The 27,246-nt window shown below is 39.9% G+C and overlaps 1 protein-coding gene across 2 annotated transcripts in view; it reads left to right on the plus strand.

Annotated features, from left to right (window-relative positions):
* The first annotated feature begins 5,779 nt into the window (after positions 1-5,779).
* LOC122667240 (serine/threonine-protein phosphatase BSL3-like) overlaps positions 5,780-27,246 on the plus strand; it is a 35,248-nt gene continuing 13,781 nt past the window's right edge. The window contains exons 1-9 of one of the 2 annotated variants that reach the window (XM_043863486.1): positions 5,780-6,820; positions 7,174-7,234; positions 7,356-7,434; positions 7,528-7,607; positions 7,684-7,778; positions 7,894-7,993; positions 21,061-21,130; positions 21,805-21,906; positions 22,000-22,081. In XM_043863486.1, coding sequence (XP_043719421.1) covers positions 6,325-6,820; positions 7,174-7,234; positions 7,356-7,434; positions 7,528-7,607; positions 7,684-7,778; positions 7,894-7,993; positions 21,061-21,130; positions 21,805-21,906; positions 22,000-22,081 — 1,165 coding nt within the window. In that variant the 5' untranslated portion in view covers positions 5,780-6,324. The remainder of the gene's footprint in view (positions 6,821-7,173; positions 7,235-7,355; positions 7,435-7,527; positions 7,608-7,683; positions 7,779-7,893; positions 7,994-21,060; positions 21,131-21,804; positions 21,907-21,999; positions 22,082-27,246) is intronic. The other variant, XM_043863487.1, reaches the window with a different exon arrangement.

The raw sequence follows: 27,246 nt of genomic DNA on the forward strand, positions 1-27,246 counted from the left end.
ATCCACTAGATAGAGCACAATCTCTTATTTCTGTCCTTTCTTCTTTCAATCCCACGAAAAAGCCACAAACGAAAGAGATCTCACAAATTCCTCATACACGGAATCGGATTCAGAAAAAACAAAATGAGAAAAACTTGTGCGCACCTTTTTCTCCCTCCATATCACAAGTACATATAATATAACCAAAACAAAGTCGGTGACTCGAAGCCAAAGTCAATTCGGTTTATGAAATTATTTAATATTGGCAACTGGTGAAAACGGTACAACACATGCCCTCATCTAAGGCTATCGGCCCTAATGGTTAATGTGGAATGTTCTACCAAAAGGTATGGAACATTGTTGGCCAGATATTATAGCAACTGTCAAATCTTTTTTTTTCTTTTTTTTTTTGGGGGGGGGGGTGGTTTGTTTGTTCATTGAGTAGAACTTTTGTTGCTTTAATTCCTAAGGTAGACATTCCCGAAACTATTAGTAATTATAGGCCTATTAGTTTGTGTAATTTTTGTTACAAAGTTATATCAAGAATCATGGTAAACCACTTAAGGCCACTAGTACACAAACTAATTTCTTTCAATGAGAATGGTTTTGTTAAGGGATGATATATCAAAGATAATGTTCTAATATGCCGTGAACTTCTGCAGCGCAATCATCAGCAAAGGAGAGGAAGCACTGGCTTTATATCTATTGAATTGAATATGAGCAAGGCCTATGACTGACTCGCATGGTATTTTCTTAGAGCAACAAGCAACATTAACTAACTATTGTTTTAATTCATAATGAATTGATTATGGCATGTATTGGGTGGAATCTACTCAGTTGACTATACTTCTAAATAGCTCCCCTTTGATTTCTTCTCCCCATTTAGGGGTCTAAGACAAGGAGATCCACTCTCGCCATATTTATTTGTCCTTTGTGGTAATATACTATCTAGTCATCTTCAAAAGGAGATGAATTCCCGCTTAATCAATTGCATTCAGATATCTCGTAATGGTGAAAGTAATTCACATATGGTCTTCGCGGATGGCCTAACTCTTTTTGGACGTGTATCCCGTGATGAGGCCCGAGCATTCATAGACATAATTCAGACATATTGTCTTTTATAGGGACAAATAATTAACATCTTGAAAACAAGAGCCTACTATAGTCCTAACGTAAAAGTATCCATGAAGCGTGAATTATTTGACTGTTTCCATATTACTCTTATCTTAGAGATTGACAGTTATCTAGGTATTCCCCAAATCACTGAGATGTTGAGAAAGCAACATTGCAATAATCTGATTCAATAAGTAAATCAGAGGCTTCAAAATTGGAAAGCAAAATTCTTAAGTGCAATAGGTAAGATGACTCTCATGCATTCATCCCTTTGGCATTCCTCTGTATTCTTAATGAACTAGATAAACTTAACAGGTCATTCTTCTAGTCTAATGGTGATGATTCTCTAATGCCAATAATTAACTGGGAGTTTTACCAAAAATAATAACAATAATAATAATTATCTGGGAGTTTATTTGCCAGCCGAAGAGATGTGGGGTTTGAATATTAAGCGATCAGATTCAATGACCCACGCATTACTAGCCAAGAAAGCTTGGGAGCTACTCACGCCTCATATTTCTTTATGGGGTCATCTAATGAAAAGTAAGTACTTTCCTAATTTGAATGTGCTACGTGTCCCTATTCCATCTAATTCACTATGATAATTGAAATCTATTATGAGTGTCATACCTCTCCTAAAGAAAGGCTTCTTCATTCAAGTTGGCGATGGGAATTATATAGACCCTTGGACTGATTATTGGATCCTTAATTTTTCAACATCTTCTGCACCCACCCATTACCTAGAGGGGCACTTCAAAGGGTACTCAATGCATTGATCTTGTCTCTCGTAAGTGGAAGCTAGATGTGGTGTTTACATGGTAGCCGCCTGATGTGGCATCAATTATAATTTCTATTCCTCTTCCTTTGACTACAAGAGATAATAGGCTCCTTAGGTTACCTACTTTTAATGGTTTGTTTTTGGTATCTTTAGCATACCATCTATCCATTCAAGATTATTGTCAACCTTCAAACTCATTATGGTTACGACTATGACATCTTCCCATTGCTCCAAAAGCTCAGGTTTTCTTATAGAAGTTCATACATGAAAACTCCCAACTTCAAACCTCCTAAATCAAAGAAACCTCCCCACTCGCTGTCATTTATGTTTGGAAAATCTAATATGAACTATAATCATATATTCCTTCAATGTCCTACGTCTCGGGCAGTGTGGTGGAGGGTCTTCCCTCATGGTATGACTTATACTCATATTTATGATCATTTTGTTTCAAATGCTTGTAAACTCGAATAAACCAATTCAAAACATTAGAGATGCAGTCCTAACAACAAGTATTATTTGGCAAATCTGGTTGGGATACGTGGATGTCATATTCAGAGATTCATTAAGTACAAATTGATAATATTACCCGTAAATTTCTGCACTTTGCTGAAGAGTTCCTTGAACTCCTTCCAACAAAATCCTATTAGCCTGGTCAATATCGTTTCATCAAATGGAGTCCCCCACTACTAGATATTGTGAATTTTAATGTGGATGGTTCTAGTAAATAAGGTAATCCTGGCCTTGTGAATATTGGTAGGGTGTGTCATTACTCAAATGGGCGGTTCTTATTTGGCTTCTCAGCTGGTATTGAACATTATTGGGCTTGTGTAACTTAGGCGTTGGCCATAAGACAAGCTTTAAGTTTGTCACAAAGTAGAAGCATTCAGAGACTATATAATGAAAGTGACAATCTCTTAGTTATCATTGTTCTACAGGAAGGAACTGTTGATATTCCTTGGCGGTTATTCCCTATCATCGAGGGTTGTGGTCTTTTGAGCCACAACTTTGCTCTATATCTTCCAAGCACACGTTGAGGGAAGGACTTTGTAGTGGATACTTTAGCCTCCCTTGGTGCTTCATCTCAGTTTGAGTTAGCCTGGGACTCCCCCCCCCCCCCTCATTTCTTTCTTTTGTATTTTTATTTAGAGACTATATATTGAAAGTGATAATCTCTTAGTTATCATCGTTCTACAGGAAAGAACTGCTGATATTCCTTGGCGGCTATTCCATATCATCGAGGATTGTTGTCTTTTGAGCCACAACTTTGCTCTATATCTTTTAAGCACACTTTGAGGGAAGGAAACTTTGTAGTGGATACTTTAGCCTCCCTTGGTGCTTCATCTCAGTTTGAGCTATCTTGGGACTCCCATCCCCCCCCCCTCATTTATTCTTTTGTATTTTTATTTAGACGGTTGTGGTTATACTTTCCCCCGTGCTTTTTTTGTTGAAGATGTATGCCTATCATTTTGCTTAAATGAAATGGAAATGCATATGGATATGTTATGAGATGGAAATGCACAAAGATATGTTATGGAATGGAAATGCACATGAACATGAAATAAAACGGAACAAAAATGTAATTAATGAAAAACTAGACATGTCTACAACCCTTTCCATCCTGGGGGTTATGTGATAGATGAGGTATTTATGATATCCTTACCTTTGGGTGGGAAGAGGGATCCTCGCCATAGGGTGGGAAGTTTGTCTGACTAGCAGATTGCCGCGCACAAGTGGGATGCGATAGGAATATTGCATCCGGGTAAGATGTTTTGCCTAGTCAACAAGATGCTTCGTGTGCACATGGGATGTGATGTAATATTGGGCCATTTTAATTGGTGACCATATGTATGAGTTTTAACCGGGACCAAAGGGTCTCCGGTCTACCTCATTTGTTGCACTAACACTTTAGCAGTTTGTCTGTTGAGATCATTAACTAAGAGTTGTAAAATGACTGAATAGAGTTTGTTTATATTTTTAAAACGATCTAGAAATGGATTTAATGCATATTATGTTTATGGATGAACTGAATTTGGAAACCTTTTTATCATGTTATTTATATGTTTGGGTGTAGCATGATAATGTTTGTTTCAATCTCATTGAGCTTGTAGTTCGCTCCACAGTTATTTTGTTTTCTCACAGATCCGAGCACATGCAGTGTTGCTATGCTAAATGTGTTTGTAGTGATAGAGGCCAGGAGTAATCTCCTAATTGGTGATTTTGTGGGTAGTGACCATTTTTGTGTAAATGTATTTATGTGAACTCTATGAACTATGAATAGAAACACATAAAAGTGTGTCGGACCCAAAAACACTAAAAATAAACAGAAGCGTTACCATACAGAGCCTTAGTGTATTTTTGGATCCCATTATTAAATCAATGTTTAATTAACCTTATCCCTCATTTTGAGATGAAAATTTCCTGCTATATTTTTTTAGTGAAAGACTCATGATTATTCAGAGATTTACAAAATCCCTATACATCGTTAGATTACATGAGAGATATATCATCATCGAAACCCCACCAAAAATTGGGCTGCAACAATAGGACACACCTAATGTGAGTTTCAATCTAAACAATATTAGTGAAAGGACCTGTATTTTCCCTAATAAATTTATTGGTGGTTTCTTAAAATGGTGAAACTAGTTTCAAATCAAATAAACTATGGAGCCGTTTATTATTATTTTTTTGGTGCTAGATTATTTAATGTGATTGTGATTATGATTTGTGAAAGTTTCTTAGTATTCATTGTTGACTTTGATCACTAAATGTCAATTAGCCTACAACCACCCAATTTAGATGCAATTGATATGCATATTGGAAGAAAAGGAAAACAAGGGAAGGGCGCATAACAAAAATAAATAAAAATACAAATTGGTGGAGAACTCAGCCACAAATGAGTATGTTTCCGTTTATCTTCTTTGATTCTATTATTTTTTTTATTGAAGGAAGGTAAATTATGCAAATTCAACTCGACAGTTTGTTGGTCTCACTCTAGGTAATTAATAAAGTGATAGATAAGTGTACCTAAATTAAAGTCAAAGCACCATCCATTTGGGGGACAAGAAGTTTTCGGCGATGAGGACTCCATACAAACATAGACAAATAAGCAATTTTTTTTTTTTAATTAAACAAATTAGCAACTATATATGCTGTCCTTTGACACTCGTCAATCAATAAAGTTTATCCTAAAGTATCCCAAAGGACCGAAACATTCCAACGCCCCTTTCTCTCTAAATTTACATGTCACATATATTTAGGAAAGGAAATGTCTTACAGTAGTTTTGGGCATCGGTTACTCTGTCTCAAAACTTTACCACGGTGCCACCTGTCTTTTCCTTATCTTACAATATCTTATTGTTTTGTATAGGGATTAAGGCCAAGAGTCAACAGTCAAAACAGTCAACCAAACGGACGACTGAGATCTATCCATGAGGATGCCCCAACATACATATTTTAATTCCATTACTGCTCCTCTATCCCATTAGTCCCTTGTTCTACCATCCATTTCATATCAAGAAAGCATTAATTAACGGACAAGATAACCATGTTTTATTAATTATTTTAATAGCAAGACCCACCATTGTTTTCGCTTCAGTCCTTCCTTGCGTGATCCTAACCATTAGATATCAATTCATTACACAACGCAGAGGGACCCATTTAATATTTTTCAGGTTATGAATTTCTGCAAGCTGCCACGTGTTTACAAGAGGTTTCATAGATTCCCCCCAGTGACTGATAGTGGAAGAGATCTCGTGGAAGTGTGTGATTTGACGACACAGTTGGATATTTAAGACTAATTAATAAACTTTTCTAGCCTTCCCACAATCACACCTCATTGGTTTTATTCATAACTCTATTAGTCATACATACTTGTGAAGGCGTGGGGGAACCGGTAAGCACCATTATTAATAGAATCCAATCATGGTTTAGCCGGTAGCATAAGTTCTCATTTCTGTCGTCGCCAAGCACATCTGACGGCGTACCTCGCATTCATCGGAGTTGTAGGCCGTACGTATCACCACCGGATGATTAAGGTAAGGTAAGGTAAGCGAGAATAGAGAGAGACGGGGCATTCGTTTGTTGTCCTTTGCCACCGAGGAAGGTTATTTGAGTTTTTCTCCGTCTCCCCTGTTATTATTCGTCGACCCTTCGAGGAAAGTAAGAGAAAAAGAGAGAGAGAGAGATAGAGGGGAAGAAAACCTAAGTTTTTTGTTTTTTCTTTTGGATCCTTATCGCTCTTGTAATCTCTCAATTACTATCATTCTGTTATCGTTGAAATCGGCGATCCGAGAGGGTCTGATTGCCCTTCTTCTAGGAGAGAATCGGACGATTGAGGTGAGGGTGGAATTTTGCTGTGATTCGATATGTTGATGGGGCTTCTTCGAAGAAATGCTAACCCGGCGGAACGATAGCTCCGATCTTGAAGTTGAGGAGAGAATCGAAGGCGAGAAGCGATGGATGTCGATTCGTCTATGGTGCCTGAGACCGATCAAGGTCCTGGGCAGAACCACGAACCACCTGTCGGAGGAGCGATCTCGTCTATAGACAAGCACGGAGAGCTGGAGCTCGGTGCGGCAGAGCAGTCGGTCGCTTCAGTGTCTTCACAATCGCAGCCACAACCGCAACCGCAACCGCAAACGCAACCGCCTCAGGTGCAGCAACAGCAGCAGCCGACACAGCTACAGCCGCAACAACCTCAGGTGCAGGCAGCTTCGGTAGGCGGACCGAGGCCGGCTCCTGCGTATTCGGTTGTTAATGCTATAATCGAGAAGAAAGAGGATGGGGCGGGGTCTAGGTGTGGTCACACGTTGACCGCAGTTGCTGCCGTCGGGGAGGAAGGAACGTCTGGTTACATCGGGCCTCGGCTCATTCTGTTTGGTGGTGCCACAGCTCTTGAGGGCAATCCTGCGGCGTCTGGACCTCCTTCGTCTGCGGGAAGTGCTGGCATCCGTATGTCTTTTGACCCAACATTTCATTTCTTGATTGTTTTTCTGTTCTGGTTTTTGGCTCTACTGTAGTTTTCTCGTTGATGCAAAAGAACCCTAATGTAGTCACAGGCTCACAGTTTTGGGTCTAATTTAACTTCAATTCTCAGCCGTAGGAAACATACCAAATATGAATTGGAAGGGCTCACTTCACTCATTATCTTCTATAATGCTTTGGCATTTTTTGAAAGAGATAGGGGGCAAACTAAAGCCAGACAATGGCGTTAATTTTTGTGAATGATGCTCTGCTTTTTGGGGTTCTTGCTGGTTATTATTCTGTGTTTTGGCCCTTTTATGAGTACAATTATTGAATTGCAGGTCTAGCTGGTGCCACTGCGGACGTGCACTGTTATGATGTATTGTCAAATAAATGGAGCCGGTAAGTTCAGTAACAATGATCATTGTCTTAGTAGGTAGTGAGCATGCCTGAGTCCAAGCTTTTGTATATTCTTTTTAGCTTTCCTTATCATTCAAAATGTTGTTCTGTTCCTTATTTGTAGGCTTACACCTCTTGGAGAACAACCATCACCGAGAGCAGCACATGTGGCGACTGCTGTGGGTACTATGGTGGTTATTCAGGTATTCATAGGGCTAAATTTGTGCTAGTATGCCCATGTTAGTTAACTCAGTTGCAAATTTAACTCAGATTTGTTCTACTTTGGTCTGGCTCAGGGGGGAATTGGTCCAGCTGGTCTGTCTGCAGAGGATCTCCATGTTCTGGACCTTACACAGCAACGGCCTCGATGGCACAGGTTAGGTTCTTACCCTGCATTTCTGATTGCCTGTCTTTTAAGTTTACTGGCTTGAAAAGTTGTTCTCTTTCTGTAGGGTGGTTGTCCAAGGTCCTGGCCCAGGTCCACGTTATGGACATGTAATGGCTCTTGTTGGGCAAAGATTCCTCCTTGCAATTGGTGGAAATGATGGTACTCGACCTTCTCTCTCAGCATGGGCTTTTTACATTTTTTTACACTGAATTGGTGTCATGTTTTGAGGATTAGTTCGATGTAGAGATTTAAATTTTTTGTTTATGTTTCCCAGGAAAGCGGCCTTTAGCTGATGTTTGGGCCCTGGACACAGCTGCCAAGCCTTACGAGTGGCGGAAATTGGAGCCAGAAGGTGAAGGCCCACCTCCATGCATGTGAGTTTCTTTGCTCCTCTGAGATCGATCCTGATACCATCTAAACCCATTGTGGTGCATTCTTCAATCTTTTTCTTTTATGTGCTGTTCTATTTGTATTTTTGACGCTGAATGAATGTGTGTATAAATGAGTTACTGAACATTCAACATTGATATGTTGTGCAACGGACCAAGCTCATATGGTTTTGTTGTAGGAATTGTCAATTGCAAGTTTTCGTCTTAGAGGTTTTGGGTTTAAAGGTTTGATGTTTTAGTTTCATCCTTTGCGTACATTTTGTGTATGTTTTGTCTTGTACGACTCTTGAGGGGGGGGGATCTGCTTGAAAATGTGCATGAAATAGCACAAAAAATGGAGTCTGTCCTTTCTGTTATCCTTGACGTGAAAGTCGTGCTCCTTGATAAGGACTTTGGAAAAAAGACAACTAGCTTATCTTCCCTGCTTATGATTCTAACAGTGTAACTTAACAACAACACAACAACAACAAACTCAGCCTTATCCCAACTTAATGGGGTCAGCTACATGGATCCAAACAAAACAAAGGAGGAAAAACTGAGGTCTAAACAAAAAGTGGAATGAAGATGTGGGGAAAAGAAGGATGGGAAAAGAGAAATATGCCGAAATCGAACAAAGATGCAGAGATCAAAACACTGCCACTGCTGTTAAATCCCAAATAAAAAACAAGGGAAAAAAAAACTCAATCTAGCTTCTGAAAGTAAATAAAGATAAAGGGGGAAATCTTGGCTCACTGAAGCTCATACCTTTGGGTTTCTTGTTGAGCTATAAATACGCAACACCGGGGCCGATGCTTGTTGAGACAGAAATATGCAGCACCGCAAGGAGACTGAGAGGAAATCTGCCCTGAAATCAGAAGGGCAATGGAATTGAAAGAGGAAGAAATAGGGAGAGATTGTAAGGAATTGCGCCGCCATTGAGCTACAGCGAACAACAAGGCAGAGAATGGAGAAGACAAATTTTTGTTGCCCTAGGTTACAAAGGAGATGCCTGCGCTTCTGCCCTGAAACCAGAATGGATTTGATAGGTTGGTTTGCCCTAGGTTGACCGGGAGCTACAGGAGACCCAGGTTTGCCCTAGGTTGAGAATGAAGAAGTTGGAGGTTGAAGTCAAGGATGAAAGATTTGGTTTGAGTTTTTGCACAAAAATATCGGGACCCCTCTCATATTCATTTGTGGTTTGTTCAGTAAGTTTTGCTCTGGAGCAGTGAAGGCATTAAAAAAATGTTCTGCAAATCATGCTCCCACAGCATATTTTGGACCGGTTTGATTCTTGGGAGCATGAAATCAAACCGGAGTAGCCAAGCGGAATTCCATTCTCAAACTGTTCCTGTGAATCGAAAAACACTGGAATCACTTTTTGAGAGTTACAATCAGCCCCTAGTCAGCAAATACCAGCAAATCGCAACCAGAAGCAAATCAAGGTGAAAAATTCCATCAAATTGACATGCAGCCAGCAGCAAAGCAAAACAAATAGAAAACTAAGTAAGAACAACCCCCTGGCCGATGACAGCTGAACTTCGATCAATAGCAGAGAACTAGCGGAACTCCAAAACTCCAGAACTCCAGAAATCGACATCAACGATCAGCAGAACTCCGTAAATCGATATCAACAATAGCAGAAAACTAGTGGAACTCCAGAAGTCCAGAAGTCCAGAAATCGATATCAACGATCAGCAGAAAATAGGTGTTAGTTGCAGAAATCGAAGAACTTGACAATACCAGAAAACTTCGATGTTGGTTCGATTCAAATAATCTTTGATCAGCAGTAGTAGCAGGTATGATCTTCATACAAATCAATCTTCATCAGTGTATGAAACCCTTGTTCTTCGTCTTCTACTCTTCTATCAACTAGGATTTCACAAATAGAAAGATAGCATAGGTGGCTGTACACCACAAACCAAAAAACCTAGAACCACTCTCAAACCAGATATCAAGGAGATAGCAGATACTGATTACAGCTCTGATACCATGTAGCAAAACCAGGAACTGAAACTAGCACCTGCGAATGTGAAGAGAGAGGAGTGAAAACTGAAGAGAATGATGGAAGAGGAAGAGAAGATATGCTGAACCACGATAAATTCAGTCTGTATTGCTATTGTGGTCCTCTCCGTTAATTTATAATATCAGCTATGGACTCTTAGTAGGAAACATATTAAGAGTAGATGTCTAATTACGATGCAGGTAAGGAAAAAAAAATAAAATACAACTCTTAAGACTTAACTCACAGCACAATAGGGACACACCCTCTATCATACTAAACTGTAGAGAGGATCAGAATTAGAACATAAGGCTTGGATGATTAATTATCATCCCAAACACATCTAAACCACATGCAAGAGAGACATAATAAAAGGGAAAAAGTCCAGAATACCCCCACGGTATTCTGGCCCATACAATCCAACACTCCCCCTCAAGTTGGAGCATATATATCATGCATGCCCAACTTAACTAAGATAGGAAGAAACATTTTGCCACTTAGTCCCTTAGTGAACACATCAGCCAATTGATCAGCATACTTCACAAAGGGAACACAAATGAGTCCGGCTTCGAGCTTCTCCTTGATGAAATGTCAATCAACTTCGACGTGCTTAGTACGATCATGCTGGACAGGATTATGAGCAATGCTAATGGCTCATGGGAAGATGGACAGCAACACCAATATCCTGCAACAATCCTCTAAGCCATAGAAGTTCGTAAATTCCTTGTGCCATCGCACGAAATTCGGCTTCAGCACTGGACCTTGCCACAACATTCTGCTTTTTGCTACGCCATGTGACAAGGTTCTTACCCACAAAGGAACAATAGCCAGAGATAGATTTTCTGTCAGTGGAACCAACCCAATCAGCATTAGTATAAGCTTCAATCTTCAGGTGACCATTGAGGCAGAGAAGGATTCCTTTTCCTGGAGCAGGCTTCAAATACCGCAAAATACGACGGACTGCCTCCATGTGAGAGGAATAGGGATCATGCATAAACTGGCTCACCAAACTTACAACAACGGCTATGTCAGGTCGTGTGTGAGAGAGGTAGATTAGTTTGCCCACTAATCGCTGATAACAACCCTTGTCAACAGGTTCACCCTCTTTCTCCTTAAATCTTGTAGTAGCCTCCATAGGAGTATCTGAAGGATGACAACCTAGCAGCCCAGTCTCAGTCAATAGATCAAGGATATATTTTCTTTGAGAAAGAAAGATGCCCTTCGAAGATCGAGCAACTTCTATCCCTAGAAAATATTTTAGAGGTCCGAGATCTTTTACCTTAAACTCACGGTCAAGGAAGAGCTTCAAATTCTTGATAGCATCACCATCATTACCAGTGACCATAATATCATCCACATAGACTATGAGAAGAGTTATCTTGTCACCGACTCGTCTGATAAACAAAGTGTGATCAGCATCGCTTTGCTTATATCTTGCTGAAATCATAGCCTTGTGAAATCTGCCAAACCAGACTCTAGGTGACTGCTTCAACCCATAAATGGTACGCTTCAATTTACAGACCCTGGTCCTGTCATCAGAGAAGCTTGGTGGAATGTCCATATATACCTCCTCCTCAAGCTCCCCATGGAGGAAGGCATTCTTTCCATCTAACTACTGAAGATCTCACCCAAGATTTGCAGCACAAGATAATAACACCCGTACAGTGTTGAGTTTTGCCACTGGTGCAAAGGTCTCTTGATAGTCAACTCCATAAGTTTGAGTGAACCCCTTTGCAACCAGACGTGCCTTATATCAATCCACTGTACCATCAGCCTTTTGTTTGACCACAAAAACCCATTTACATCCAACTGGTTTTTTCCCTGGAGGAAGAGCCACAAGATCCCACGTATTATTTTTGTGTAGTGCTCTCATTTCTTCCATCATTGCTGCCTTCCACTTTCCATCTATAGATGTTTCCTGCCAATTTTTAGGAATCGAAACAGAAGAAAGAGAAGATACAAATGCACGGAAAGAAGGAGAAAGAGGACTATAAGAAACAACACGAGATATGGGATGTAAAGTGCAAGTCCTAGTACTTTTGCGATGAGCAATAGGTAGGTCGGAAAAAGAGGACTTACCAGGAGAGAAAGGATCTGGAGCCGGCAACAGATGGGTATTGGTGCTATAGTGGATTGAAGCTGCCCTCTGTTGGTCCTGCCCCTTGTATAGGTGAGTATGTTGGAGTTGTCAATCCTCTTCTGAAATTCACCAATAGTTCTCTGGACTGGAATCAGCTCAACTTGAATAGGAACATTAACAACACTCTTATCTATGGTCTCCCCCTGTAAAGGATTCCCTTCAGATGAGGGGGGAACAGCCAGAGGAGGTTGGGCATCATTTAAAGAAGGATGGGCAGCATCCAAAAGAGGCTGGGCAGCAGCCGTGGGTGGCTGGGCAACAACCGTGGGTGGCTAAGCAACAGTTAGAGGAACCGCAAGAGGAGGAATCTCAAAAGGCACATCTTCTCTAGAACTCTCCCCCTGAAGAGGTGGTGAAGAATAATAGGAAAGGGTCTCATGAAAAATAACATCCATACTAACCAAAGTACGGCGGGAAGGGGGATGGTAACACTTATAACCTTTCTGGGTTGGAGAATAACCCAAGAAAATACAACGTTAGCCCCCTAGGTTCAAGTTTGCCTGGAGATTTTGTATCTCTAGCATAACACACACAACCAAACACTTTGGGAGGCACAATAAAGGAGGAATTCCCCAGACCCCAGTAAAACATCTGATGGGCTACGGGAGTCAAGGACCCGAGTAGGTAATCTATTGATGAGATAGGCAGCAGTGATAACCGCATCTCCCCAATATTGAGATGGGACATTCCTAGCAAACATCAAGACCCTGACCATCTCTAACAAGTGGCGGTTTTCCCGTTCTGCCACGCCATTCTGGGCAGGGGTATCAACACAACTAGTCTAGTGAATAATGGCATGATCAGTCAAATATTTTTGAAATTGAGATTCTGTATACTCGGTTCCATTATCACTCCTCAATATTTTGAGGGTAGCCTGGATCTGAGTTTGGACCATTTTATGAACATGCTGAAAACATGAAAAAACCTGATTTTTTTGTGTGCAAAAGATAGACCCATGTGTTCCTAGAATGACAATAAATAAAAGAGACAAACCAACGATGACCAGAAATAGATGTTTTACGACTAGGGCTCCAAACATCAGAATGCACCAATTGAAAACAAGAAGAATTCCTTTTATTTGAAATTGGATAATTTGAACGTGTCTGTTTGGCCAGTACACAAGCCTCACAAAAAAAGTCATCCTTAGTATGTTGGGTGACCAAACTAGGAAACAAATGTGCTAAAATTCTTAAGGGGGGGTGACCTAACCTAGAGTGCCATTGGTAAAGTTCAAAAGATGCCAAGGAGTTCTGGTGGAGCGGAGAAGGTAATGGTGGTGGAGTGAAGCGACCATCATCAAGCAGGTACAATCCACCGTGTGCTTTACCCAATCCAATCGTCTTCCCAGAGCCCAGATCCTGAAAGACATAATGAGAGGGAAAAAAGGTTACTTTGCAATTAAGATCACGAGTAATACTACTAATAGAAAGAAGGTTAGTAGTAAAATTAGGAATATGTAACACAGAGGACAATGGAAGAGAGGAAGTGCAGTTGATGATTCCTTTTCCAGATATAGAGGAAAGGGAACCATCAGCTACTTTGACTTTATCTTTCCTAGAAGTGGGAGAATATCGATGAAACAGGCTAGAGGAACCGGTCATGTGGTCTGTAGCTCTAGAATCTATGATCCAAGGATGGGAAGCTACAGAAGCACAGTGATCACCAAATGGAATACCTGACCGGGCAAAGTGTGAACTTGAAGGAGCAGAAGAGTTGGCAGTAGTAGCGGATGTAGTAGAGGCAGCAGCAGCGGAAGTCCTTAGCACACGGAAGAATACTTGTAAATCGTCCTGGGATAGACCAGTGTCAGTAGCAGGGGTAGTGGTAACAGACTCAGTATGGTTGGCTTTGTTCTTTGGCTTTTTCTTGGCAGCCCTCTTAGCTTCAAAGTCAGCCGGCTTCCCATGAAGTTTCGAGGACTTGTCTTTAGTGTGGTACGGCTTATGACAGTGCTCACAAACAATAGTACCAGTAGTAGAATCAGTAGAAGTAGTGCCTGTACTTGCAAGAGCAGCCGGGGCAGCAGTCTGAAGGGTTGACCTGTCAGTAATAGGAGGGTGCAACATGGCAGCCCTACGGTTTTCTTCAGAGGAGACCAGTGCATAGGACTGTTCAAGTGTGGGAAAAGGTTTGTGACCCAACACTTGAACCCGAATCTAATCATACTCCACATTTAACCGAGCCAAAAAATCATAAACTTTGATCTTGTCCACATGTTTCTTATATGAAGTAATATCAGCAGCTGTACTTGGGTGAAAGTCAGAAAAATGGTCCAGTTGCTGCCAAAGGCTGTGCAAAGTAGCATAGTATTTGGAGTCTGTCAACTCTCCCTGAGTAGTGTGAAGGACTTTCTTCTTGATTTCATATACCTGGGCATCATTGCCAAGCTGTCCGTAGGTTTCCTTGCAAGCAACCCAAATTTCCGCGGCTGTGTCAAGGAGAAGAAAATTATGCTGCAGATCTGTAGTCATAGAACCAATCAGGTAGGACATAAGAACCCCATTGTTCACAAGCCATTTTTCTTGAGCAGCTCCAAGCTCGGTTGGCATAACACTGGTTCCATTAATATGCCCAGTAAGGCCACGGCCAGTAATGGCAAAGGAAGCAGACCTAGACCAAAGCAAGTAATTAGTACCATCTAACTTGATTGGATTAGGAGGAAAGGTATGATAATCTGATTTGCTTTGTCCATCACCAACAGAAGTAGCAGTCGAATCCATTGAGTCACCCGTGAAGACAGTAGAGAATCCCAAATCGCAGAATGGGGCTGTTGTGAAGAGAAACCCAAGAAATCCTTCAAGTTAAGGGCTGAAAATGGGATGAGAGCCCTCTGGTGATGATAGAATAAATGTCTCCAAAAATCAGCAACAACTGACAGAGAAAACCTTGAGATCAATTTTTTCAGGGTTTTGAAAAAAACCCTGAAAGTGCTGAAATCGATAAGAGGAGAAGAAGCCCAAAAAGTGAGTGGAGGAGGCTGAAATTGCAGCCGAGGGTGCCTTGAATAGGGGAGAATCACTCCTCAAAAAATCAGAACCAACTGACAGGTGGAACCTCAAGATCGACTATTGTCAGGGTTGAAACTGAAATTGTGAAGAAATATCGATCTTGAGGGGTCTTCAACTTGATGTAGATGCTTGTATGCCAATCTGCTGCAGTTCTGGAACTTCAATATGGTGAACAAATCCCTTGTAGTATAGATTGAATCTGTCCAACGAAGGCTGAAGTCTCCAATTTTCGCAGCAAAGAGACCAAGCACCCTATCGATCAGATCTGGATATCATGGAATGAGGTAAGAAAAAGAGGGCAGCAACCGGATCAATAGATCACCTCATCAGTGCTGCCCTATGGAAAAAAGAAGAAGAAAACAAAGGGAAGAAGAGAAGAGAAGACAAAGATGAGATCAAGAATTAGAAAAGGGGGGGATCGAGAATGGGAGAGGTGGAGTCCTAATTCAAAACACTGATGAGGTGATCTATTGATTAATTAGGACATAAGGCTTGGATGAGAGCACTACACGAAAATAATATGTATATTATACAGGAGCTCTAACACGGCGGACTATCCAAAGGGGGACACGGGTGGATAAATAATTTAACACTTGCCTGCTCCCAGGGGGACTCGATATTGTGATCCCTGCCTGCTCTGATACCATGTAGAGAGGATCAGAATTAGAACATAATGCTTGTATGATTAACTATCATCCCAAGCACATCTATTTATAATCATGAATTACATGAGCAATGTGGGACTAAACCACATACAAGAGAGACATAACAAAAGAGAAAAGACATAATAAAAGGGAAAAAGTCCAGAATACCTCTGGCCCATACAATCCAACATAAACACAGTACATATCTTAACAGTTTTTAATTGCCTCAAAGAGTATACCCTTCACCCAAAGTTTCAGGACTGAATGGGTTGATCTTGAAGGAGATGGATCAAACTGAGTGGAGCTGTAAGGTTCGCTCTGAACAGAGCAGGGTTTGGTTTAACCAAAACGGCAGCAACCGTTATATAAGGAGTAACAACAAAGTAAAGAGGGGAAAGAGGAATCCAGACATGAGAGGATTGATCAGAGAGCTACTCAACCAGCAACCAAGCCACAGAAACGGTATGTCAAAATTCCAATATTATTTCAAAAAAAACTGTGTATGTCGTTTGGACTACATACAATATAAATATGCAGGACTCAAACTCTCCTAAGTAAGCTAGTAACCAAACCAAACTGGGAACTAAATATCAATTGAATCTCTTTTGTATGTCTACTTCAGTACTTTCCTATAAAATTGCAAAATAATTCCAAATCCCTACATCTACTATTGTGTAACTGCATCAATTTTTAGCAAAAATCCAGATTTGTGGCACTTTCTACGCAGTTTGGTTGAAACTATAGTTAGCAAAAAGGGGAACGGCAAAAAAACGGAGTCTTACGGTACGGGTTTTAAACGGTAAAAAACTGCAAACGGACGGTCAAATAAAACGGTAAAAAAAAAGAGAACGGTAAAAAGCGGAAAACGAACGGTACAGGTTTCAAAGGTTTATATTTAAAAAAAAAGGAACCAAAAAAATGGCACTATTCTCATATAAATTGAGGAATTTTTATTTGAAATACATGCTTCTATTTTTGGTATCCGTGCATTGACCTTGAGTTGAAGGTGATATCATGAAAAATGTAGCCCTTCGAGTCATCTTTACGTTGGTGAATGAAACAGCCCGATAAGAGTTCAGGAGAGAGAGATATGGTCAGTTAAGTCCAAGGTCTTAAAAAACATAAAAAAATGGGGACGTGTTTTAAACGTGTTTAAAATGGGAATGCTTGCCGTTTGCCCTTTTTTACCGTATGTTTGGGAAGCATACGGCAAAACGTGTTTAAAACGGGAACGTGTTTAAAGCGGAATTTTAAACGCGTTTTTGCTAACAGTGGTTGAAACCTGCGAAAGGGTCAAAATTGTGAGCTCAAGCAAAATGAGGTATTAAGTGTTGGCTTTGTAATGTTTCTGAGATATGACCAAAACATTTCCTCCCCCTCAGGTTGCATATCATTTATTTTCAATCAATCTCAAAAACAAAATAGGCTGCCGAAATTTCGACGTCATACCATGAGTCATGTATTTATGTTAACACCCATGTTTGTATGTATCAATATAATTTATTTATTTTTCAGTGTCCCCATGTCTTAATTCAAGTGGTTCCCGTGTCCGGAACTGTGTATTGTCCATGCAAGGAATGAGTGTCCTTGTCTTGGGCCTATTATTAAAAAAGAAAGAGCTGGTTCTGAGTTCTTGAGGAATGCATCCATTAGGCCTGAAATCAGACTCAGTCATGTAGGGTGGCGTCAAAACAGGTCAATATCTATAATAGCTTGAGATGAATTTCGTGGAAGGGAACTCAAGAGTTATCTTCGAATGAAAGAGATGGAAAGGTCCTTGAAAAGCATGAGAGAAATGGTTTGGAAAATATGGCTTTCCTGGTTTCAGCTGGGAGGGTACTGTTTGCAGACGCCAATTGCTGAGGTAGCGTGTGTTAGGCGATCTTTGGGATTTAGCATCGAGAAGGGCTGTCATTAACGTTTGTATAATTCAGAGCAATCCTGATATAATTTGAACCTATGAAAATCCTGCTTCTTCATTGAACTGATTTAACATACTGTGTGGATAATGGAATTAGAGAAGATTGAGAATTGAAGCATGGAGGATTTTGTGGAGATGTTCAACATGCTGGGGTATGGAGAAAAGTGGAGACTGTCCAACAGGTATTAAACTGTGGTTAATGGTTCCATTATGACACAATAGAAGACCATTCTGGCCAAAATCAACTAAAATGGACAGAAAACCAACACCCTGATATGAAAGATTCCATGGGCGTAGATCATATCAGGCCTATGGTTGGTACTGAAATTCAGATACTGAAATGTAACTTACAGCTTTCAAGTTATTACTGGTGCAATTTCAGTTGATGCAGCGCCGTAAAGTGAATGGGCTCTGTAGATCAAGGAGACAAACTTTGGTAAGCTTGATATTTGAAAAGTACTCCCACTGTTCTAGAGACATGCTGCAATAACCAGCGTTACACAGCCTAGTGCCATATCTTACTTGCAAATACCAGTGGCTTAGTATTATGATATTAATATTTGGAATAACTTAAAAGCTCAGAGCCAGAACTAATCCTCTTAAAGTATATCCTTTGCAGAAAACAACTAATCTTATAAAAAAAGAAAAAAGTAAGTATCAATGGACATCTAACCATGTTTCAAGTACAACATTAAACCAGTAGGCAAGACGTTGCGTGTAATTCAGTAATTATGTTGAGTTTGGCTATGAACTTTGCTAGTCTGCTAATAGCAAAAGTAGATTCAAAGCTAGTAGCAGCAGCGCCAGATACTGAGATTTGAAGCATAGGAGAGCAGATACTGGGTTTTGAAGCATAGTAGAATTTAAATGTAATCCGTGTCATTTTATGAAATTTGGATGGAATGAGCGTTTTTTATTGGTTCAGAAAATTTATAGAAGTGGTAAAAAGTAGATTTTACTTAATTGGGTCTGCATTCAATTTATTTCAGTTAAGTGCGTCACTGTGTCAAATCTAGAGCAGACATTGGGTATATACTTTATTCTATCTTTGGTCATGCAAGGTCAAGTCAATATGATGGATATCATTTTGTGAAGGGCTTTACTTGGAGAAATATAAGGGACATGTATCATGTGGAAATCTGAGAAGATACCACATGGATATTGTACAGTAGCAGGTTTTCAAGTTTTCGATCCTGAACGATAAAATCAATGTTTTTTAATCAGGAAAAGAATAAAATAAAAAACCAATGTTTCAAACAATAGTGAAGCCTACTTTGCATTCGTTTCTTTTTAAACATAAGGTTTTGCGTTTTTAATTAACATAAGAGCCCAAAATGGCACATAATTCCCATGTATCCTCCCACCCCCAACAAAAAAAAAAAAAAGGTGGCAAAGAATTTCCACAACTAGGATTTAATTAAGTAGCAAATGATGAAAGCACCTTAAGGAAAAAAACTAAGAGAAAAGAACTGAAAACACAGACCTGCCCTTTTCAAAAACTTTCAAAAACTTGTATTGCTCTCAGATAAGTTTTTCTCAAAATGCACCAGAGTGATTCCGTGTTTTTTTTGAATGCTAGTTTGCTCCCATTCACTCTCGAACCGCATGCCTCCTGCACGTTGATTTTTTTTTTTTTTGGTGAATAAAAAATGTATTACCAAAGAAAGCCCGAGGTGGGCAAGAAAGAAATACAAGGGAAAGCTGGGGTGGGGGAGAAAAAAGCTACAGGCCCACTATGGTGGGGGCTGTAAAATGGCACAATCAAGGTCCCAGGTTCTAACAATATGCCTATTCCTGGGAGAATCTAACAAGTTGATTACCTTTACTGAATTTAGAGGACTGGTCGTAGACATACTTTTACTCGAGTCATATGAACATGTATGTATGATGACATAATATGAACACTTTTTAATACATCAATAAAATATAAATACTTATTAAAAATGAAATAAAGGCAGGGCTCCTTCCTCCCTCTCCCCTTGTTTCTTTTAGGTAAGACATTATAGGTAGCTAGGGTACCTTGATAGTCCCCCATCGGTGGATGTTTCCTAGGTGTTTGATCAGACAAGAACATGTACATTGTTGAATGGTCCTCACCTCAAGTTGGATTTTGCTTCTCTTAAGTGTTTTCCTATGATAGTAAAGCATCACCACTAGATGATGAGACTGCGATTTCCAGTTATTATTTATTTATTGGACAACTAAGGCTCTCTTTGGCATAGTTTATATTTATATTTATGACCTATTTATGAATAATCAATTATGATAATAGGTTATGGACTATAAACAATAATCATTTGGTTACTACTAGAAATAATAGATTATATAATGAAAAATAGGTTTGGTATGCTTAAGTGAAGAATATAGTATGTATTATGGTGGGGGTCGGGTGGGGTTGGAGAAACAGAGGGGGACAAAAGAGAGGCTTTGTTCTAATTTTGGTTAAATTTACCGAATTACCCTCACTTAAATAGCAATTCTGCACATGTTCATTAATGGTACCCGCATAAACAAACATTAACAGTTTATGGTGATAAATCATAAACAACTCTCGAGCTGTTTATGAATTTATGCATATATTGATTTATTTTAATGAGAAATAGGGATCGTAAATCATACCAAACACATCTATTTATGTTTATGTATCAGATAAACATAAATTTAAACTATACCAAAGAGAGCCTAATTGTTATCTTGTTGAAGCATGTGCTGGATGTTCAAACATAAATTGTTTATTTTCTGGAGAAAGTTTCTCTTTTCTCACGGCGAAGACAATCGAGGGCCATCATTCTCCCCCCCCCCCCCCAATTGTATGAAGTCCACCTCTGCCCCTAGTGTCCCATCTTATTCATGAAGATGGGGGTGAAGAGAAACTCGGTCCTTATCTTTTTTGAAAGCAAGTATACTTAGCCATTTCTACCGTAAGATGCTGGCAGGATTTCTTTTTAACTTTATTTTTTGGTTTATTGAAGGAGAACTCATTATTTTCATTTTTGTAAATAGAGAGAACTTCGCTGCATTAGACAACCTTCACAGATACTTGGTTATTCAAATTTTGTGAATTATATTTTAACTTACTGCACCCCAACCCCCTCCCCTCCATAAAAAAAAAAAAAAGAGAATAAAGGAAGAATGAACTGAACATCAAATTGGTTCTAGTTACTGTGAGAATGATTTTTTTTTGATAGTTTTGTGAGAATGATTTTATTTAATGCTTGCTTTCTTAAGTTGTATTCATTTAGTTAATTTGTAATTGTGGTTGATCTGCTTTGTCCTAATGTTTTTGCTATCCTAAGATTTTTTGAAAGTTTAATATTCTGCTTCAATTGGGGTTTGACTTCTCCGTGGTATGCTTGAGTAGGTATGCCACAGCAAGTGCACGTTCCGATGGTCTTCTTCTGCTTTGTGGGGGGAGAGATGCAAACAGTGTGGTGAGCTGGAATGACCTGCTTGAACAATGTTTTGTTTATGGAATCCCCTGTTTCTTTTGGCATTTTGTGACCCTAAAGTTCAGTAGGTCGAGAAGAGTATAATTTTTAGCAATCTTGTTTTGTTACTTCAGCAAAATTTGCATTTTGGGTACATGTGAGATATAAAATTGGCATTTTGGGTACGTGTGAGATACAATGGACCTAATTGCATTATCTTGATGAACAAACATCAAATCAGTATATTTCTTGCTGGTTGTAGTAAGAAGTGTCAATGAGATCTTCATTGCTTTCTCTGGTATTAAAAACCAATGTTTTCTGGTTTCTATGTGCCTCATTTTTGAGCCCTGAGGGAGCATCTTAATATTTATAAATGTTGTGTTTGTTCAATTTCATTTATTTATTTATTTTTACCTGTTGGGTTAGAAATTGGGCACGTCTGAGGTCAGCATACATACACAAATGTCTAGTTGTGTTTTGACATGAATACTTATTGCTGGGCTAATATTTTTGGGAGGAAAACAATATTGAATCAGTTAATTTTTTCTCCTTCCTCTCCTTCCTGTTAATGCCTTTCTAGTCAAGGGTTATTCAAGGTCTTCACTTCTTGTACCGGTTTTTGAGCATTTCTCTCCACCGTAACTAATAACCATATGACTTTTATGTTCTTCTTGTAGCCACTTGCAAGTGCATATGGTCTGGCCAAACATCGGGATGGTCGTTGGGAATGGGCAATTGCTCCTGGTGTCTCGCCATCTCCTAGATATCAACATGCAGCAGTGAGTTTCTAGTCTTCCCTCCAACCAGTAGATATTATTATTTTTGATAGAACTTTGTAAATATATATTTTTTTGTGTATTTACCCTTTCTAGGTTTTTGTTAATGCACGGCTTCATGTATCTGGAGGGGCCCTTGGTGGTGGCCGTATGGTGGAAGATTCCTCAAGTGTGGCAGGTACTTTTCTAACTCAGCTGATTTGAGACCTATTTGTCTGTTGCATAATGCATATAATAGCGAAGCTTTAGATATTATAGTTGTCACGGCGTCTAGGCGAACCATGGTGTTGGAGAGGGCCTGGACGCATGGTGACAAAAAGGCCCGCTTAGGGGACCAAGGCAACACTAGCTGTTAAGGCTCCTGGATGCCAAGGCAGTCACCGAAGCAACGCCTAGGTGACACCTTGACGACTGTAATTGATGTGATATGTTAGACATAGAAATAGTACATCATACTGTTCATAGTTAATAACATGATCATGGGATGGCAAAGTAGATGAGTTTTGAGGTGATTGTAGTGGCTGTTGTGGTCTGACTATGCCCCTATTGGTTCTAGTTTTGCTCCACCCACCAGGCTCCTTCAAATTTAATATTCTTACGTTGTTTGCTATTTATAGAGTATTGTAGGATGTAAATGATAAATAGTGTCTAATAGTTGGAGTTGTTGATGAAGAACAAGTACTGCATTGGTTGTCTTTGAGAAACGCTCCCCCCTTCCCCAGGCGAGAAAATTCACAAACCATATTTCATCAGGTATTGGAAACTGTACAACTATTAGGCCTTATTACAGAAAGATATACAGTGGCCAAGCCTAACCGTTGCGCCAGACCTTGCAGGTTAAGTTGTGCTATTGCAACCTGTTGGTTGCAGGTTCGAAACTTGGAAACAGCCTCTTCTGCGAAGCAGGGGGTGAGGCTGTGTACATTTGTCCCTCCCAGACCTTGCAGTAGTAGGAGCCTCGGTCACTGGGGTGCTCTTTTTTACAGAAAGATAAACAATCGATTGTGTGAATCATCCTCCTACAAAAGGACAGACCCCCATCCAATGAAGTCTTATTAATTATTTGCAGGCGTGAAACATGGTAGGCCTGCTTTGGGAAAGCATAGCATAGCTAGGAAAGGGAGCCCAGACGGTGGAAGAGCCAGGGGAGGCCGGGTCATTTGACGGAAATGGAAGGCTTTTTCTGAGCGGCTCATGAATTCTTGGAAAAAGAGGGAGCGAAGAAAACCCCTAACCAGTGAAGCCAAAAAATGTGAGAGTCTAGTGCGTTACGGCTTTTTGGCTTTGCTGTAATTTGCATCGTTTTCTTGAGCGCCGCAGCTAGAAAAGGCCTACCGCTATATAAAGATGATATGTATCTCAACCTAAAGAAGCAAGGGCCCGACTATATACAACGGTTAGCGTGCCAGAACAAGGTGAGCCAAAGGCTCGCTTTTCCTCACAGAGAGTTAGACACGCATTAGAATAAACCTAACAACATTAAGTGAGTACCCAAAATTGTGGTAATTTTATTTCTATCTTTCGATACATAACCAAAGAATGGAAAAGACTCTTCTAGAGTCTCAGGTCGGAGAAGTGCATGATAAATATCGCCAAAGCCCAGTACTCCAGAGAAAATTAAGTGAAGTACGCCAGATACAAAATATGGAAAGGTATGTATAACTTCCCCATCATGACCTACCCCCCACCCTAGAGTAGCTAGATAGGGAAGTAAAATTAATCCTTGTTCATACATGGGCTTCTCTGGTACAAAATGAGCCACCTCAAAAAACTAGTTTGGGATTGGGCGTTACCCTCAGGGTGAGCGCGTATGGGGCGGGCTCTGGTGGGTGAAGCATATCTAACAGGAGAAGGTGGCCTGAGAGATTCAGGTGAATGGACATCTAGGATGGATAAGGTGCACATATTACACATCTAAAGTCTCGGCCCACCCCCCCTTTCATCTTTTGGAGACCTTCTTGATCGAACACATTACTATGGAAAAGAGAACATATTGTAGTTTTTGGCAAGGCGATGCTTCATTTTTCGCAGGCGCCCTCGTACAGTACTAATTTTGTGAGTTGGTTCTCTAGATTCTTTAAATATCCTTCTATGGTGGTCCCTCTTGATACTGAGAACGCTGCTAAATGTGACAATGCTCCATGAAATGCACCCTAGAGTTTCAAATGGAATGCTTGGCCAATTTTAGAGGACTTAATGAGCAATTAAGCATAAGTTTCTGCTTGGAAGAGATGTGACCAAATGATCCAGTATTTGGAACTTTGGCCAAGCTTAGAGTACTTAATGAGCAATTAACCATAAATTTAAGCTAGGAAGGGATGTGACGAAAAGATACTGTCTTTCATTATTGATATGTAATGACACTGATATGTGATGTCCAGCACATTATCTTGATGGGTTTCTAAAAGCCTAACGGATTAGGGTCAGAAACTCAGTTGAAAACCAGAATTGCAGTGAGGGAAAAGGCATGATTTAGAAGAAATTCAATAAGTAACAATCAATAACTCAGATGGGAATGAAATTTTGGTCGAATGTTCACTTTAATAGTCTAGAATAACTCCTCGAAATCTGATTGAAATCAGATGGTCAGATTTGGAGTTATGGACTAATCCTATTGGCAATAAGACTAGAGTTTAGGGTTTCAGCACAACAATGAAATCAGAAACTTAAATAGTGCAAGACAGGTTTGGGAAATCCAATATAAGTCTAAAGATTAATTGAATTTGGGTTTGGGAAGCTACTAACACAAAACTCATAACATACATGCAGAAAATCAGAACTAACAGCAGCCATATATGATGAAACTTTCCAAATACAAGTGCAGATAATTCATTCTAGGATTCATGGGCATTTAATAAAGGATACATGATATGTCAGTTCCTTTGATGAGGACATCATCCAGGGATTTAGGACATACCAGAGGAGATGCTGATGTACACAACCACACCTCACTCCTCACTTTATTATGGCTAGATGTCCCTTGTTAACTTGTGTAGATGTATATTTCTGTTTATTTATGTATAGTTTATTTTTTTTTTTTTGGTATCAAAACTGTTATGTAATAATGTTGTTAGGGGGTTATTTAGGGAGTTATTTCTGGAGAAGTAGTTATTTGGGAGTTATTCCTTCTTTGTTCATTTTGCGTTTTAAAAGACAGTATTTTGACATGGAAGACAATGAATGGGATTTTAATCCTCTCCAATTCTTAAAAGTGTGCAGTGCAGCAGTTCGGGGTGAAGATGTTGACACCTGGCAACTCGGACATCCAATGGTCCGAGCTCATTGACTTTTTTTTCCCTTTCTTCTCGAGCTTGGCACCATTGGATGTCCGAGATGCCAAGTGTCGACATCTCCACCCTGAACTGCCGCACTACACAATTTTATGGAATTCGAGAGGATTATTTTCCCAATGAATGATATTGGAACTTGTGAGATTTTCTCCTTTTCTCTGCAGCATGAATGCTTCCGTGCACACCTTGGAGTGAATCCAAGTTGGTGTGAAGCCAAATGCCCTTTCTCATCTCTTACTCTTCTCTCTTAGGCTACCACCCTCGTCCTCTCCCCTATTCTTTTTCCAGAGTTTGGTAGTGACTTGGCACTTGATCACAACATTCCAACTTGAGGGAAAGCAAAGGAAGGTACTGCCTATCATGTATCTTTTATTAAATTTCCATGAATCCTAGAATGAATTTTCTGCACTTGTATTTTGGAAAATTCATCATTTATGGCTGCTGTTAAATCTGATTTTCTGCATGTATGTTGTGAATTTTGTATTAGTAGACCTTGCCAAACCCAAATTCATTTAATCCCTAGACTTGTATTAGAACTCCCAAACCTGTCCTGCACCAACCTTCTTTTGCTGTCCCTCGAGTTGGAGTGCTGTGATCAAGTGCTAAGTTACTACCAAACTCCAAAGAATGTATCCTCAGTGCCTCCTTACTATTAATTGATGAACCTCCATATTTTTGAGACTATAAATTAAGCCAAAAGTGGGAAAACTGCGACTGATAGAAAAGGAATAGGGGAGAGGGAGAGGATGGTAGCCTATGAGAGAAGAAGTAGGGAAGAGAAAGGGCACTTGACTTCACACCAACTTGGATTCACTCCAAGGTTTGCAGGGAATCACTCATGCTACAGAGAATGGGAGAAAATCTCACAAGTTCCAACATCTTTCTTTGTCTTTCATCCCAAAACAGTCTTTTAAAGCCCACCCCCCCCCCCCCCCCAAAAGAAAAAAAAACTAATAACTACTTTTCCAACAATAACTACTCCCTAATAACTACTTCTCCAGCAATAACTACCCCACTGAACATTACAACATTATTACATAACAATTTTGACACCAAATAAAATAAAATACAACAAAATAAAATAAACTACACATAAGTAAACAGAAATATGCATCTACAAAAGTTAATAAAGGTCATCTAGCCACAATAAAGTGAGGTGTGGTTGTGTACGTCTGCGTCTCCTCTGATATGTCCTAAATCCCTGAGTGATGTCCTCATTGATTCTCCCCGGGTGGGAAGAACTCGCCTCCTGTGAAAATAGACTCTGATATTTCTCTAGCAAATCTTGATTAAGGCACTGAAACTTGTCCTCGGCAAGGAACTAAAACTCGGGTTTCGACCAGCCAAATTTCTGAGTTGGCTCGAGATCTCACGAGATTTCGGCTGTGTTGGTGTAATTTTTTTTTTTCAACTTCGAAGGCTGGTTTCGATGGGTTTTAGACCTATTTTGGGGCTGAAACTTGGTACTCAGCCTATTTTAGGCCATTTAAACACAATGGCAGTATCAGATTTTGCAAAAACAAAGTCCAAATCATAGTTGAAAAACCAGGGTTTGACTCGCTTGAGTCACCTGAGTCGAGTAAAAAATTTGGAAAACCTGGTCAAGAGTCATGTAGACTCGACCAGTGTAAAAAATGCCTTGACTCGGTCAAATTGTCACAAGAATTGTTTCACCCGAGTCACGCCAACTTCATTAAAATTTTCGTCCTATCTCTAATGACCCATTCTCCCTTGCCCTCGACTTTTGCTAATCACTATTGAACTTCAATTTCCCAAACCCTAAGCGGTGGCTTTTGTTTGTTTTGCCATCTTCCTATGAGGCTGCAAAATGTAACCTTCTTATTAGGGTTCAGTTTCAAGTTTCTTAACTCCTGGCCGGTGACGGCGAGACAAGTATAGCAGGTTCTGTTTTTGGAGGCTCAGGCAATAGTCATACCAGAAGCAAATCCTTCATGACCTCTGCCACCTTCAGCCAGTCTCTCCTTCCACATCCACCACCACTGAACCTGATCATCAAGCTCAACCACCATTGTTATCCTCTCCAATGGAAATT

This window comes from Telopea speciosissima, chromosome 7 (assembly GCF_018873765.1).
Source record: "Telopea speciosissima isolate NSW1024214 ecotype Mountain lineage chromosome 7, Tspe_v1, whole genome shotgun sequence".
NCBI lineage: Eukaryota > Viridiplantae > Streptophyta > Magnoliopsida > Proteales > Proteaceae > Telopea > Telopea speciosissima.